This window comes from Chanodichthys erythropterus, chromosome 12 (genome assembly GCF_024489055.1).
Source record: "Chanodichthys erythropterus isolate Z2021 chromosome 12, ASM2448905v1, whole genome shotgun sequence".
NCBI lineage: Eukaryota > Metazoa > Chordata > Actinopteri > Cypriniformes > Xenocyprididae > Chanodichthys > Chanodichthys erythropterus.
Genome location: NC_090232.1, coordinates 29,151,172 through 29,167,926, shown reverse-complemented (window position 1 = coordinate 29,167,926; position 16,755 = coordinate 29,151,172). Strand labels below are relative to the sequence as shown.

The 16,755-nt window shown below is 33.8% G+C and overlaps 1 protein-coding gene across 2 annotated transcripts in view; it reads right to left on the bottom strand.

Moving 5' to 3' along the window:
* Nucleotides 1-16,755, bottom strand: part of dhrsx (dehydrogenase/reductase (SDR family) X-linked) — a 43,640-nt gene that overhangs the window by 3,797 nt on the left and 23,088 nt on the right. For both annotated transcript variants that reach the window (XM_067404099.1, XM_067404100.1), the window contains exons 4-6: nt 13,712-13,813; nt 10,112-10,319; nt 5,642-5,849 (exon numbers count right to left, since the gene is read on the bottom strand). In XM_067404099.1, coding sequence (XP_067260200.1) covers nt 5,642-5,849; nt 10,112-10,319; nt 13,712-13,813 — 518 coding nt within the window. The remainder of the gene's footprint in view (nt 1-5,641; nt 5,850-10,111; nt 10,320-13,711; nt 13,814-16,755) is intronic.

The following is a 16,755-nucleotide window of genomic DNA, read 5'->3' as shown; positions in this document are numbered from 1 at the left end:
ATAACTATGCCTCATGACCTGGGCATAAATTCCCCACTTAAATTAAGTTTTTGCAAGCCAGGGAATGAGAAGGTGTCCCGTTCACAGAGGACACATTCAAAAACAGCAAGATGGAAAACACTTGAATGAAACAGAGGAACAGGTATTCTTAAAAGCTTAAAGGGATAGTTCACCCCAAAATGAGGGCGAGTAAACAATGACAGAATTTTCATTTCATTCCAAAGCTGCATAACTTTTCTTCTTAATAAAAGAAATAATAAGAGGATATTTTGAGAAAATGTAAAAAAAATAAAATAAAATAATAATAATAACATTCTTTAAAATATATTCTTTTGTATTCCACAGAAGAAAGTTTTTAAATGACATGAGGGTGAGTAAATAATAACAGAATGCTCATTTTTAGGTGAACTATCCCACGACATCTGAAAATCGTGTGCTCTTGATGCAAATTGCTGGGGGAAAAAAAGTCTGATATGACACAATGGCCAAAGATGTCAATCTAGTGCATGTTAAAATAAATCAACAACAATTATAAAACAAGTGTAGATGGGTTGCAAGAACATGTTGAACACTTACAATAAGGTTAATTTGTTAACATTAGTTAATGTATTAACTAACATGAACTAACCATGAACAATACATTTGTTACTGTATTTGTTAGTCTTTGTTAACATTAGTTAATAAAAATACAGCAGTTCTTTGTTCATGTTAGTTCACAGTGCATTAAATAATGTTAACAAATACGACTTTTGATTTTAATAATGTATTAGTAAATGTTGCAATTAACATTAACAAAGATTAATAAATGCTGTAGAAGTGTAGTTCATTATTAGTTAATGTTAACTAATGCAGTTAACTAATGTTAACTAATGAACCTTGTTGTAAAGTGTTACTGCATTACTTGCCTGCCACAATACTGTCATATCTTTATTTTTTTATTTATTTATCTTTTTGCAAAGATTCCTATATTGTATTTATTGCAATTAATTTGATTAAATAGCTAATCATGTAATTCAATTTAAATTATATGTTGTCGGTCCTAAATCGTACAATTGACTTTCGCCTCATGTTTACACACGTGATGCTTTCCAACTGCCATGGCTGATTATTCAAATTAGCCTTCTAATTGCAAATGTTATGGCTCACTTCCACATCAGAAGATCTAAAAGTTGGGCTGCACAGTTGGTGAGATTGATATGCAGACGGTCAGTTGGACTATGACCTCCAGACGGATCAATTACACAGGACAGCCGATCTTCTCTAACACTGCTGCCAAATTCTCCACTTCAAACGGCTCTCTTTGAGGCCAGGCAATTGGGGCCGAGCACTGTTTTTCTCTTTTCTAGATCTCTTTCGTCTGAGGGAATTTGGATTAAACTACAGGAGCCACAAGGTTTCTCTATACTGAGCTGAATCAATACATCACAAAGAGTGTGAGAAAAGCTTCACTTTTAAAGTTGTTAGTATTGGGCCATACGGGGAGTGTGTGCTTAAGGGGAAATGGAGCAACAGCTGCACTTTAGAAAGACTTAACATTTTTATATACTGTTTTATAGGGCTGGGAGCAAAATTTACAATGGTAGAAATAGATTTTGCAGTAGTATCTGCATGGTTATCATTATGTAGGACTGCTTATGTGAGTGATAGTACACTGCATGTGCAGGATTTTTCGAAGAAAGATTATTGGTGTACATTTTACAAGAAAATACTGTCTTTCTACTTCAAATGTTTACATTTAAAGGGTTAGTTCACCCAAAAGTGAAATTGCTGTCACTAATTACTCACCCTCACATCGTTCTTTTGAACACAAATTAAGAAATTACGAATTTTTTGATGAAATCCGAGGGTATCTGATCTACACATAGGCAGCAACGTCAAATTGTTGAATAAAGTCGTTATTTTTGTTTTGTTTTTGCACACAAAAAGTATTCTCGTCGCTTCATAACATTAAAGTTGAACCACTGTAGTCACGTTGAATATTTTAACTATGTTTTTAACTACCTTTCTGGATGTCAAAAGGTGCAATTATGTTGCTGCCTATGTGTGGATCATATATCCTTGGATTTTATCAAAAATATCTTAATTTGTGTTACGAAGATGAACGAATGTCTTACGGGTGGGGAACATCATGTGAGTGAGTACTTAATGATATAAAAGCATATAACACATATAAAATTAATATAGAATTCAATCGATATTTGCATAAGTCGGCTATTTTACAACCATTTTAAATGTGGCACAACCAATTAGAACGTAATAAAGCAAGAAGCCACAGTTTGCAGGGATTTTATAAAAGTTAGGGGCAGTTGCTTTGTTTGCAGCCAATCATGATCAAAGACTGGAACTATTCATATTATATTAGTAGTTTTACTATTTAGAGTTTTTTGTATTTAACTCTTCCAAAATGTAAAGTTGTTTTTGCATGGCATTTATTAAGCATATCGTTTTTTATGAAAATCTAATAACCCTTCACACTTTAAGGTTTTATACGTTAACATTAGTTTAGCTAACATGACATAACAAAGATCAATACCTTTACAGCATATTAATCTAGATTAATGTCAATGTTTACATATACTAATACATTTATAAATGTGTTAGTATAAACTATATTCAAGTCTAAATGAACATTAGTATTATAAACAAACATAAATTGACAATAAATTTGTAAAATGACATTAATCTAGATTAATAAATTCAGTAAAAATGCAATATTTAATGAATTACCAAGTTAAATGAAACGTAACTGTTACTTATTAAAAAAACAGAGTATTTTTTTTTTCATCCATCAAGTTCCAAATAAAAATGGAAAATAATCAACAGAGATGAAGTACCTTGCATTTGTACATAATAATTCACTTGATTATCTAAAAAATAGACATTACCACATGGCTATTTAATATGCAAAGCATTATTTTGTTGAATTTACAATGAAAATGAACTAGTGAAAAACAATGAGTGAATGTAAAATATGTTTAAAAGTATGTGTCATATTATATCGTATGTGTTTAAAAGATGTCATATCTCCCTCATTTGTTGAAAACACAGTTCCAGAAATAAACTTCAGAAATTGTATTCGTATTCAGTGTTCAGACCGTGCACAGCAAGCAATCTATTTCAGGGAAGAAAACCTATTTAAACACATCATTATCTTTTTTTTTTTAAAAGTATTTTCTGTTCTTGGTTAAACCTTCCCTATCACAGTTTCTTTTTGCCAAGTGCCAAAAAACTGCATTCCCTATAGCGGGTGTGCTTTTCTATTTTGAAAGTCTTTGGCTGTCTAGTCATAACAATATTTCCCCTCAAGACATTCATAATTTGTCATCTTTTCTTTTAAACACGTAAAGCACACAGTCCTCGCTGAGCTCCGTAATTTCTGGGATTTCTACAGCAATTTCTGTGCCGCATACATAATGGACGCCGTGAACCGTGACTCAACCTGACTCATAAATAAGCACCCTGCAAAAGGATATTGCTGTGCTGATAACTATCACAATAAATCAATATCAACACACCTCACCTCAACAAGGGTACGAGATTCACGGATATTACATTTGTATTCAACAGATTACACATTGAATTATCTTTTGTAGTACAAATAATTCCCCTTGAGAAGCAGCGAAGGTCACTGGCCATTGTTGTGGTTTTCATATCTATTGCGCATAACCAAAGAGAGTTGTTCACACACAAAAATGAATTATATAATGTTCTGATAGAGTGTTCAACACAGTCATATGCTGCTGTTTGCTATAGATGTTTGCTCATCTCTAAAGCTCTTTTAGCACAACCTCAGCTGAATTTAATGGGCCAGAGAGAAAGTCTATGATAGGCTGAGGGATGACAGCCTGCAAAAAAATGGTAGCAATTTTGATCATTTTGAGACAACACATCACTGAGCACAAACAGAAGGGTAGTTATTGTAAAGGTGGCATATAACATATACCATAAACAGTGAGGTCCAAAAGGCTGAAACCACATTAAAAGCCTAGAAATACTATATACATATTTGTAATTGTATACTGTATATTACTTTATTTTCTCAATTTTTATTTTCTCTTATTTTCTTTCGCTGATCTGAAATTCAAGAGGTGTAACATATTCTACAAGAAGATAAAAGAATCATGTCTGATTAACACACACACACACGCACACACACACCTTTGAAGCAAAGAGACGAGATAAATCCAATTATTGTTCACCCTGACATAGCGGCTCCAAACCTTTAGATTTCAAGACGAAATCCAAGAGATTGGTTGAGACAGACAGATGGAGAAGAAGAAAAGACAGAGTGAAAACAGTGTCTCCCAGGATACACCACACTGTCACAATACCTTATTGCAACATATTGGGGCAGGTGGGTTTGTCATAAAGTGTTGTCATTTATGAGAGCACCTTTCACAACAGCCTTGTCACTGATTCTTACACACACACACACACACTGTATCTAAAGGAGAATATTCATGAACTCATGAAATCAAATGCGTTTTAGATGCAAAAGCAGGAAATTTCATATTGGACCTAGAAGTAATAACAGTTATCAGGGATATTAGTTATTATTTAATTTCTCAGTATCATTCTATATAGGACATTTATCAGCTGATATTTAATTGTGGTTGCTTGCTTCTGCCTATTTTTAGATTTTAGATTACTTTTGCAATTATATAGTACTTACTTAATGGGAAAGATTAGGCTAAATTAAAAGCGCTTTCCTTTAAATAGGGCTCCCACCCAGGGTTATTATAGTTACAAAAAAAAAAAAAAAAAATCCATTACTTGAAATGAAAACTGAAATAAAATAAAATAAAATGTATAAAAAATCTTAAATTTGTTTTATTTCAGCTTATAGCCAAGGCAGCATTTTTTTTATTTCCATTTAGTTTCTTCATTTAGTAACTAGAGCTGAAATATAAATTAATAAAAACTAAATAAACATACAAAACAAAAACTAATAAAAATGATAAAACTACAAAAAAATAAATAAATAAAAAATTGTAAAACTAAAATGAAAATGTATAAAAACAAAATGTTAAGAAAAACTACAATAGTATCTCAATACTGGTCCTTTCTCATCAACTATCCATCTCAAAATAATAGTATTTATATATTTCATACTTTGCATAATCACAAAATCACTTATTTCTTTAGCCATATCAGCATCATGGCTATTTTAATATGAATTCATATTCAAACTTGATAAAAATATTGATTTTAGTTTCTAGTGCATTTTATTTTTTTTAGACAAAATAGCAGATTTTAAATGTTCTATTAGCAGTTCTCACCCATCATATTAATTTTTTTTTTTTAATTCAACCAATTGAAAGCTGTAAATTCGCTCAAGCTTAGTTCCCTCATTTCCTGTCCTATCTGTGTCCTGTCAATAAAAGTGGCAAACAAGCCAAAAATAAAATAAATAATGAACCCAAACATGAGTGAAACTGAAGCCTTCCACCTCAAGAATTCTCTGCCAAGCACAGACATGTGCCTGAATAAACCATCACAGCAGTGACTCAGACCTGGTTTGACAAAGTTTGGCAAGTTCTTTAAATAACATATAAGACAGTCCAAATATGTACAGGCAATTATTATCCTTCAGTAAACTTGACTAATGAGCTTTTATAGAGGGCAATATGATTTGCCTTACCCTGAAGAGCAGTTTAGCGAAAGGCTTCTTGGCCAGCTGGGCTGGGCTACACAGATTGTCATATAGGGCTGTGTCCACCATGCCTGGGTCCACTGCATTAACCGTTACATTGTCTCCTTTGGCCCACAGCTGGTCCTGCAGGTGGTAGGAGAACAGCAGCAGGGCCAGTTTACTCTGGGCATATGCACCATGGGAACTATAACACATCCTGAGGAAGAGAGAGAATGGGGGGAAAAAAAGAAAGAGGTCTTGAGCGTAGTTATGCAGCTATTTTGGTGTCAACAGCCATTAATGTGTTGTTTACTGTAATTTGTGTTTGCAAACCCATTTTGACAAGAATGTGCATGCAGATGTGTTGTTGCTTCAAGTCGGATCAGCAGTGACTCTTAAAGTCAACATGAAACCAGTGTTATTTAGTATTATTTATATACTATTACAGTACTTATTAGTATTTTGAATTAGCTTTTAATTTTATATTTTCATTTTCATATTAAAAGATTTAGTAATTTTATTTTTATTGTTTTCTAATATTTCTATATAGCTTTTTTTTAATCTAATATTTTTGTTTAATTTTATTTCAGCACCATTTCAATTACAGAACAAGTTTTTATTTTTTATTTTTATAAATAGTTTTAGTTTTAATTGACAATAATGACACTGGACGGACTTCTGTCATACTTCTGTCATGTGACACATTTCTAAATAAAACAGGATATTCAATGAGGAGGAAAATACAAAAAAAACAACAAACAAACAACAAAAAAAAAAACTGTAGGGCAAGACTTGATTTTATTCACCAGAAATGAATTGGATTCTTAAAAATGAACTTTCCATGCTAGAAATTAAGGAACAGCAGAGTTTGTGATCTCAATGCAACAGGTGGTTGATGGGAAGCTGAAAAATAAGAAAGCTTGGTGACATCAGGTTAAAAGGAAAGTTGCTTCAGAGTAGGGCTGCACGATATGAAAAATAACATTGAACTTAAACGCCATTATCGCTTAAACGTGATTCTTAATGCGATTATTTTTTTTATGCGCAGCTTGTTAATGAAGTATGACTCCAAATGCTAATGAATCTGAAAGCACTGCGAAAATTTGAAAAAGCAGCACTTGTCAAACATCTTTCCATACATGAGAAGCATTTATTAACATCTTGTCCAACAAAAGACAACATTTAATTAAATGTTTTTACTCCAAACTCATTTCATAATGACAGTTGAGCATCGTTCTGTGAGATGATGTGGCTTCTTACACAGAATAAGGCAGTCGTGTGTTTATTAATCATGTTTAATAAATCAAAGCGTTTCGATCTTCTCTTTATTCAGCTACAGCGATATGATGCGTGTTATCTTCTTCAGCGGCAGGGCATATTTTGAGTTTCTGATGGAGATAGAGAAGCATTTACTGATCACCGAGTCGCACAACTCTGACAAGCTGCGCATAAAATAATCGCAGCCTTTGCCAAATTGCATGCGGTTTAATCGCGATAAATGCAGCCCTACTTCAAAGGTTTAGCAAATTATTACATTTCCACGAAGAATTGTGAAGAATAACATATCAGGTATTATTTCAGACATATCTTTGAAATAACACTTGATATATGATCTGAGGTCTTACACACCTTGAGCTTGCCTGTCAAGATATGCATTTGAAATATTCAATACCTGATGTAACATCATGATAGACAATGAATGATGGGAAAAAAAAAAAATCCCACATCCGATCTTATTGTTCAGACTGAGACGCACTAACAAAAACCTGGATTTCAGACCAGCTAAAAGAGTGGTTTGGATTTGGTTTATCATGTATTTTTTTACGTTCAGATTGCAAAACATTAATCAGATTTCAGCAGTGGAAGAAAAAAAAAAGAAAAAAAAAAAACTGACAAGAAAAACACCTACCTACCTAACTATATTTGTTATATTGCAATTAGTTTATTAGTTTATTTGTTCTTCTCCTTTTTCTTACCATTTACTTGAATAAATCACTAGAAATGTTTACTTGACTGACAAATACTTGATTGCAGCATATCACAGTTTTAATTTAATTTGTTAAAAGTATTTTTAACATTTAACTTATAAAACAATTTGTTCAACAGCATAACAGTTTTAGTTGTGGTGTTGAAATTAGCATCAAGAATTGTGAAATTTCACCAGCATTGGTCCATAATTGCTATATTCACATTAAAAAAACATGAATTGATTAAAAAAACCTTTCCTTTCTATGCAGGTTTCGAAGTCCTAGAATGCCCTAGAATGAAGAATCCATGTCTAATCATTCAGCTGACTCATTTATCTGTTATTTATACCAGCAGATGTCTTTGCACCCATCCCTTCCTCTCTCTCTCTCACCTTGAAGGACATATTTATTAGGAATCTTCTGTGCCAAACCACAGCATGAGCCCCCCCCCACACACTTAACATACAGCGTGACAAGAAGTCATCACCAGTGGAAGCAGGCACCTTGTTTGCTGTATTAGATTTGTTGTTTGTCAGTATTTTATTGTAACACTCATAACCGCCCCTTTCTGCCTCCCAGGAGGCATTGCAGCATTCAGTCAATCAATAGAAACATGGTGCTCTGAATCACGCTGCATGTTATAGCGACTGTGTCCTTGAGTCTCTGCAGTACATGACTGCAGTAACGGATGAGGACTCTTAAGACTGAAAAGCAATAAACGCAGACCTGAGAAATATAGGTTAGAACAGTGGCAATATTTTGCGGAGTAAAGCAGACGTCAACAGGATGGACTGATCTGCACTACAGGAAGATCTGTGTTTAATACGAGACACAAAGAGATGTTTCGCCTTTTAAGAATGCTAGGGATGCACCAATATTAAAATTCTGGCTAATATAGATAAGTCGGTATTTTTTCACTGATAAATGGCCAAATTCTAAACTTGGTTATAAATGGTTCAAATTCTATTCTTTTTTGTTTTTTGTTTTTTTGTCTTGAATATTAGTTCACTGCTGAATGAATAGAAAACTTTCGGTGAGATGCTGGTGTGTTGAGCATCAGTAGTGTAATACTTAGTTTATAATCAGAATGTAGTCACTTAAAAAAAGCATAAAAATTTAAATATTTATTGTGCACTTTAGTTAGATTCACTGAATAAAATCTGTGTTTTCATAAGTGTGCCAAAATCATTGACTGACAGCTGCTGTGTTCACAAAGGGAAAGCGCAGTGCTTGCTTTCTGTGTAATTCATTCACAAGAAAAGTTATTGTTTTTCATAAGATTTTGTGAGTACTTCATACTTCACATTGACAAAATGTATTTTTAAACCTAGTTATTTTATAATGTTTAATATTTAGTCAAAAACGAAACTAAGTGAAAAACTATTAGAGGAAATGGCTGATATACTATGCGCAAATAAATGCTACTCAGCCGCCACCTGCTGGTTATAGTGGTAATTATTGTCTTTTTTAGTGTTTTCTATCAAATGTTGGATTTCCGACATTTTGATACGTTCAGTTTTACAAATGGGGACAATCTCAGAAGGATGAACAAGTAATGTTTATGGTCATCACATTAAAAATAACATTTGAAGTGTTGGAAAAAATAATGCGTGTGCATGTCTAATTACAGACACCGCGTTTCTTAAACGGCCCCAATAACTTCATCTTTATTGTAATAAATAAAACTGGTTTATTGGCAAATTAGGTAAATGTGATAACTACATTAAAATATGAATACAACATTAAAAAGTCAACCACTGATGGTTTTGTGTCGATGTACAGCGAGTACAGAATGAACAGCTAACAGTTCACCAGAAATGCCCAAACTGGCCAGGAAGTAGCCGTGCATATAGTCAATTATCAGGAAATTTTCATTCAGAAGTGAACTAATCATTTAAGTTAAAAATAAAACACTAAAAAAAATATATATATATATAATAATAATTTTGAATGCTTTATGGGAATTTAGGCATCACAATATTATAATGTACCATATGAATGGACATTAATTTTGAGATCTGCTAAAAATGAAGAACATTTGACAGTTTGAGTGAGTGATAGATGATAGCAAATATAATTCAAATGAAAAATGAAAAAAAAAAAGTATATATATATATATATATATATAAATGAGCCATGGGGCCTGGAGCCCACTAGGGTGTTTTATGATAATTTATGAGTTAAAACAAGACAAAATAAGCATTAAAATAATTTATTAAAAAATTGTTTGAAAAAGAACAGACTCAGAATCTGTTTGTGAATATGACTACAATGACTGGGTTGTATGTTTTTGTTTCACACTGCAAAAACAGAATATAAAATTGTATGTCTCTTACATTTAGCACTATAGAGTCATTAGTGGTGCCGAACCATATGGAAAAAAGACAAAAAAAAAAGATTTTAAATACAAGTAGGAAGATTAAATCTTTATCTTTAAGATTCTGTTCATCCCTTCCATTCACAAAAAGGCTTGAGGCAAGAATCTCAAGTGTAATACAGTAAAGCTTCTAACCTTCCCTGCAAGTCATCCAGAGTTAATCTTCCTCCATAATGGGTAGCTGAAGACATAATAACTATTCGGGAACATTTCCCAGGTTTGCCTGACTTCCTCAGGACATCTAGCAACAAGTTGGTCAACAGGAAATGGCCCAGGTAGTTTAGCCCAAAGTGCAGCTCAAATCCATCCTCTGTTCTCCTCTCCGGAACAAGCATAACGCCAGCTGCAGACATAAAGGAACATCATTGCTGATATATTATGAACAGACAGAATATGCAGGACACAGGAAAGAAGCTTGATCAAGTATTCACACCTTAAAAATGACTCATGAGTCATTTCTGAGTCACTGAAAAGAAATGAACTTCATGCGCTCAGAGAACATTGTACCGCATGCAGCTCTCTGAATACCGTGGATTGAGTATTGCTGGTTTATTGATTTGCATCTTTCTGAACGGCTTTTAACACACACAGAGAAGGATATCAGAGATGTCTTCATATGAAACTGAACTAGCGAATAACCATTTCCGCCACTAATGTTCTTAATGTGTCTCTTTCTGCTTAATTCATGTTCTTGCTGAGAAGAAATAATGTCTCAACAAATGAAAAGATGTGAAGATCATCATGCGTCACATTCACAGATAAACACACCCTTCTACAAAAAAAAACATTTCTATGTCTTTACAAAGAGCGACCACAAGATAATTAAAGTTGGTGAATCCCAATATTAAATGGATGTAATCTGGTTTAAAACCCTGACTGAGACTGAGCACTAGCATTCATGCGGGAATAAGCCTCTGCTCTTGAAAACATGTTTCATCGTTATTTTGCTCTTAACAGAATTACAGCTCAGTTCGCAGGAGAAAACAGTAATCAGGATTATAAAAATGTCCTAAGCATATTAAATGAACATTAAACAGTATGTTTTTAATTAAACTCACACTGGAAAGTTGAACCTAATGAATCCTAATTTTATCGATCCATGTTCTCTGAAGAGAGAATCAATGTCCCTCGACTCTTCCTCAGACACATGCAGTGTCTTGTCCAGCCAGCGCACTAGAGGGGTCAAGTGTTGACCTTTCTGCATCATTAGACCCTCAATGGGGTGGCACAAATGCGTTGGCCCATCAGCTGGCATCAGATGGGAGGGGTGTGTGCCATAGAGAGCAAACAGGAAAAGGGGATCGTGAATTATTAATTCTCTCTGTTAGGGAGAGGACAGTGTGTGACTGTTCCTGTCATTTTGAGACATTCCCTGGGGCAGGCTTCTAAATAAAAGTCATTCAGTTAAAACAAACAACCCCCAAGGCCCTCAGGACACAGACCAGACATGTCCAACAGAGCGAGCTTAGGAGGACGCAAGAGATTAGAAGTTGAGAGACAACTTATAAATGATAAATACGTAACACTTTTCAGTTAACATTTTACAAGTTAATGCATTAGGTATCATAAACTTAGAATAAACAGCAATTTTTTATAAAGCAGCTTTTATTGTTCATTATACATTAATTTTAATTTATAAAATGTAATATCTATTATTTATACAATTTAGAAATTAATATTAACTTTATTAAATGAATAAATGCAGTAAAAATATATTTTTTGTTAAAGGTGCCGTAGAACGTCTTTTTAAAAACAAGATGTTATATAAGTCTAAGGTGTCCCCTGAATGTGTCTGTGAAGATTCAGCTCAAAATACCCCATAGATTTTTTTTATTCATTTTTTTAACTGCCTATTTTGGGGCATCATAAAATACGTGCCAATTCAGGCTGCTTGCTTGCGCAGGGAACGTGCCTTGCAACCATGGAGACGTATGTGAGAGACGCTGCGTAATATCATTGCACTGCTGCAGCCATGATACGGCAGCAAAGTTCCTTGATTATTACGCCTGAATGAGAGTATAGTTCCTAGCCATATCAGCCTAGAAAATCGCAACTTTTCATTTTCTGTCGGTCTTAGTACACGATTTAACTACAGAAGAGTCAAGTTTTAAATAGGAAAAATATCAAAACTCTTTGGTCATTTTTAAGCGCGATGCTAACGGTCTAATCAGATTCAATGAACTATGCTAAGCTATGCTAAAAGTGGTACCGCCAAAACCGGAGATCGGCTGAATGGATTCGAAAACGGTAAAACTCAACTGTTTAACTCTAGGGGAGCTGGAAAATGAGCCTATTTTCAAAAAAAGTGGAGTGTTCCTTTAAACAGCTATAAACAAAGTTCACACAGCTAATATAACCCTCAAAATGGATCTTTACAAAGTGTTCGTCATGCAGCGTGTCTAATCGCGTAAGTATGGTGTTTATTTGGATGTTTACATTTGATTCTGAATGAGTTTGAGGCTATGCTCAGTGGCTAACGGCTAATGCTACACTGTTGGAGAGATTTATAAAGAATGAAGTTGTGTTTATGCATTATACAGACTGCAAGTGTTTAAAAAATTTAAATAACGTAACATTTAACAGTACATTAGCAACATGCTAACGAAACATTTAGAAAGAGAATTTACAAATATCACTAAAAATATCATGTGATCATGGATCATGTCAGTTATTATTGCTCCATCTGCCATTTTTCGCTATTGTTCTTGCTTGCTTACCTAGTCTGTTGATTCAGCTCCGCACAGATCCAGACGTTAATACTGGCTGCCCATGTCTAAGGCCTTGAACATGGGGCTGACATATGCAAATATTGGGGGCGTACATATTAATGATCCCGACTGTTACGTAACAGTCGGTTTTATGTTAAGATTCACCTGTTCTTCGGAGGTCTTTTAAACAAATGAGATTTATATAAGAAGGAGGAAACAATGGAGTTTGAGACTCACTGTATGTCATTTCCATGTACTGAACTCTTGTTATTTAACTATGCCAAGGTAAATTCAATTTTTTATTCTAGGGCACCTTTAATAAGAATGCTTTAAATCATTAAAGCTGCAGTCCGTAAGTTTTGCCTTTTTGTCACCATCTCTGTTTGAATCCTCCAATTGCAGTTATTTACGGAATTATCATCTTTACAGGGATTGTGCATTGGCACGGCTCCTCAGCACGGATGAATCTTATGTTTTGAGGGAATGTGTGACTGTCGGTGGATATTGTACTTCGGAATCACAGATTGTAGTCTTGGAATTTTCACCGGAAAATGTCATATGAACAAGTAAGTGACAAATATGCCACTTTTGTTGACCAACTGAGAAATCTATTAATGATCCACCACCTGTATTATCCTCACATGCGATATAGCCTACTAGATGGGACTCCTTCTTTATGGAAACAGACGTGATGTGATGACGCAAAGACGAATGGCTGCATGCTCGAATTTTCCACGGAAACTTACCAGCACCACTCAGATTAGAACACATTGTTACAAGCTTAACGTTGTGACTCAGGCTAAGGTAAGGAGTTAGTTTTGAACACTGGCTGGTTATGTACTTCCTCAAAAATTGATTTTGGATTATTGGATCAAAAAAAAAAAGTTACGGACTGCAGCTTTAAATAAATAAAACCTAAAATGTTAGACACTGCAAATATGACAAATATGACAGAATATTAAAATACAAGCACAATACACAGTGGGAAAATTGCCTAATGTTAAGAGGAATTCAGAAAATTACATACCATTATTGACAAGGACATGTAGTGGCAAACCTGTGGCTTTATATCTCTGGACAAACTGCCGCACAGATGTCAAAGAGGCCAAATCCAGGTACATGAACTCCACTGAAAGCAAACAGATTACAAAATCAGTATTAAAGCAGCACCTATTAGAGCTAATGCTGAAAATTAATGTAGGTATTCTGAATGACAGGAAGATCAATTTACTGAACTGCAATTCAAACAAATTAAACAATATAAAAAACAATATAAATTTCAAAATTAAATTTCAAACCTGTATGTCTTTCTTTCTTCTGCAAAACACAAAAGAAGTTAATGGTAACCGAACAGATTTGGTTACTATTGACCTCCATTGTATGGAGAAAAAAAAAAACAAAACAAAAAAAAAAAAAACAAGAAAACAAAAAACAAACATTTCTCAAAATATCTTCTTTTTTGTTTCACAGAAGAAATAAAGTCATGCAGGTTTAGAACGACATGTGGGTGAGTAAATAATGCCAGATTTTTTATTTTTGGGTGAACTAACCTTTAATGACGGTCTATTGACAAAGCCTAAGTTTTGGCTTTGTCAAGCCAACATATTAAATTTGTTTTGAAAAATTCTACAGCTTTACATTAAAATCTGAATTTCACATAATGCATCTTGTTTGCTACCAATGCAAACTCAGTAATTGAATTGGAATTTAAAAGGCATTTTCAATTCAGTCCTGAATAGCATACAACCCTGGTAAACACACATAATGAATTGCTCAAGGACGGCACAAGCATGCGAATGGCAATAATACTGAATTATCCAATAATATGAGGCCTCTAAGAAAAGTCTGATCAGCTGAACAGGTCATTGTCTGGATACAAATCAAGCACTTACACCATCACAGCAATGAAGTATTCAATCCAACAACAGCATTACTCCACAAATGGCATACTGAATAAAGTATATTTTCATATGCAGCACATAATAGTCAAAGGTAATAAAAAATAGAAGCTTGTTTTACAGGGGTTGGTTTCAAATAGTTAGAGGCTAAATTCTCTGTTGATTCATCCAGCGTTCTCATGCTGTAGTTCATTTAATAACCTTTTTCTGTTGGTCTGTACATCAAAGAACGTCCAATTAGTCTCATTTCAAAGCATGCAAATTATTCCAGTCACTAATGCTCACGTAAGGTCAAAAGGACATTTTTCCCATCATCCCTAATGACCTGGCAGTTTCAATGATCGCCTCTTTAAAGATAAACATTTGAAACAAAAACAAATCACCTCAATTACCATAAAAATTAGCTCCAAGCTTACTTACAAAATTACCAAAAAAACAATAATATAAAGCTGAACCATAAGTGTAGCTAAATTTGAATGCTATTGAATTGAAGACTAATATAGCTCTCTTAATCAATAAAGTATTGACAATACAGCTCACTATGAAGTACACCTTAAAAACATAAAAACAAGTTCTGCCCATTTTAAATGTATATCATTTATGTGACTAATCTTGAAAAGTATCCATAAACTATCAATCTGTCATGTTTCTTTGATGTAACATTAATAAACTCTCTTTAAATTTGACATCTACTCCATTTTGAATGAACAGACTCATATGGACCAACTAATCTAAATAATTTGATATCTCTGTTTAAAGGGGGTCACAATCCTAATTGTGGAAACAGAAGCTGGAGTTTTGCCTACTCATCATTCCTGTTCTTGTTCTCCATCAACTTTAATTAGGCTTATCATTCATTCAGTCTGACGGAACTAACCTTTGAGCTAATAATGGCTCCCAAGTGAGAATTAGACCATTACATGCCTGCTGGGGTGGACAGCAAGAAATGTACACAGGAGGCCTTATAAAAGAGCAGTGATAAAGCTAATGCAGTTCAAGGATGTCTTTTAAATAGATGAATGCGCCAGACAGAACATGTCCAATTTTAGCGCAGAAATTCGACATGACAAAGTCAGGTTTTTTTTTAGCATTTTGTTGATAGACAAAGTAAACCTATAAGCCTTGAAACCTAAGCTTTTAGTTGCTCTAATGTGAATAAGAATGCTGCTGTGTTTATCTTAATAAGCCCTTTGGTCTTTCGGCTTATTAAAATGAGAAACTACATTAAAATACTACAGTCATATGCACATCACTGCTTCAATCAGCTTTTGTTGTCATGTTATGCAAATCCTGGTATTTTGCTCATTTTTTTCCCCCTCCCTGCATAATAGTGAGGTGAGGCAAGGTCAACTTTGACAAAGTGTTCACCTTTACTGTCCTATCAAAACAGAGTCACCTAGAGTTAGATGTCACCCATGGTCATCAAGCAGACGTGAGCAAAATTAGTAAAAAAAAAAAAAAAATCTTAAAATAACCGTAACTCCAATTAGATCCTTACATTTGAGTTTCTATTCATCATTTCATTAGTCTGTAAAAACATTCAATGAATTAAATTAAATTCCAGCTGAAATTCCACTAAATTAAATTAACAATTTTTTTTTTCCAAAGCAAAAATTAGTTAATTTGAATGAATCTGTTTTGGTCTTGTTGTATGAACCTAAATTCAAATAAATTTCAAATTAAAGGACTAAATGTTTCAAATTTTGCCATCACTCGCACACCACTGAAACATATTAGATTAATATGAATTGAGAAATCTAATTTTCCTTGATCTTTTGTCATATAAGAGGTCTTTGTACTATTAAAACATCCTGTAAGTTTCAGAACTCAAAACTTCCTTGTTAGTTCAAACAGCTTTTATTGAAACCAAGCTCCCAAAATGACTTATTTCAGATTTTGTCACATTATGACATCATAGTGCGACTAAAGACTGCCACTGCTTCTTCATCATCGTATCTTTGGCCCCACCCACTGGCACTTTAGTGAGATGAGGAGGAGAGAAGAGAGATACAGGATCACTGGACTAAAAATAACATTACTTTCCAAAGGATCCTAATGCTAGGAAAGTGGTTATTTATTTTCAGCTATGTGATTGTCTCGGTAAAGCATTATTTGTTTGGAACATTTCACTGTGGATTCTTTGATAAATCAGTCGCAATTTTGCCGCAGGCTT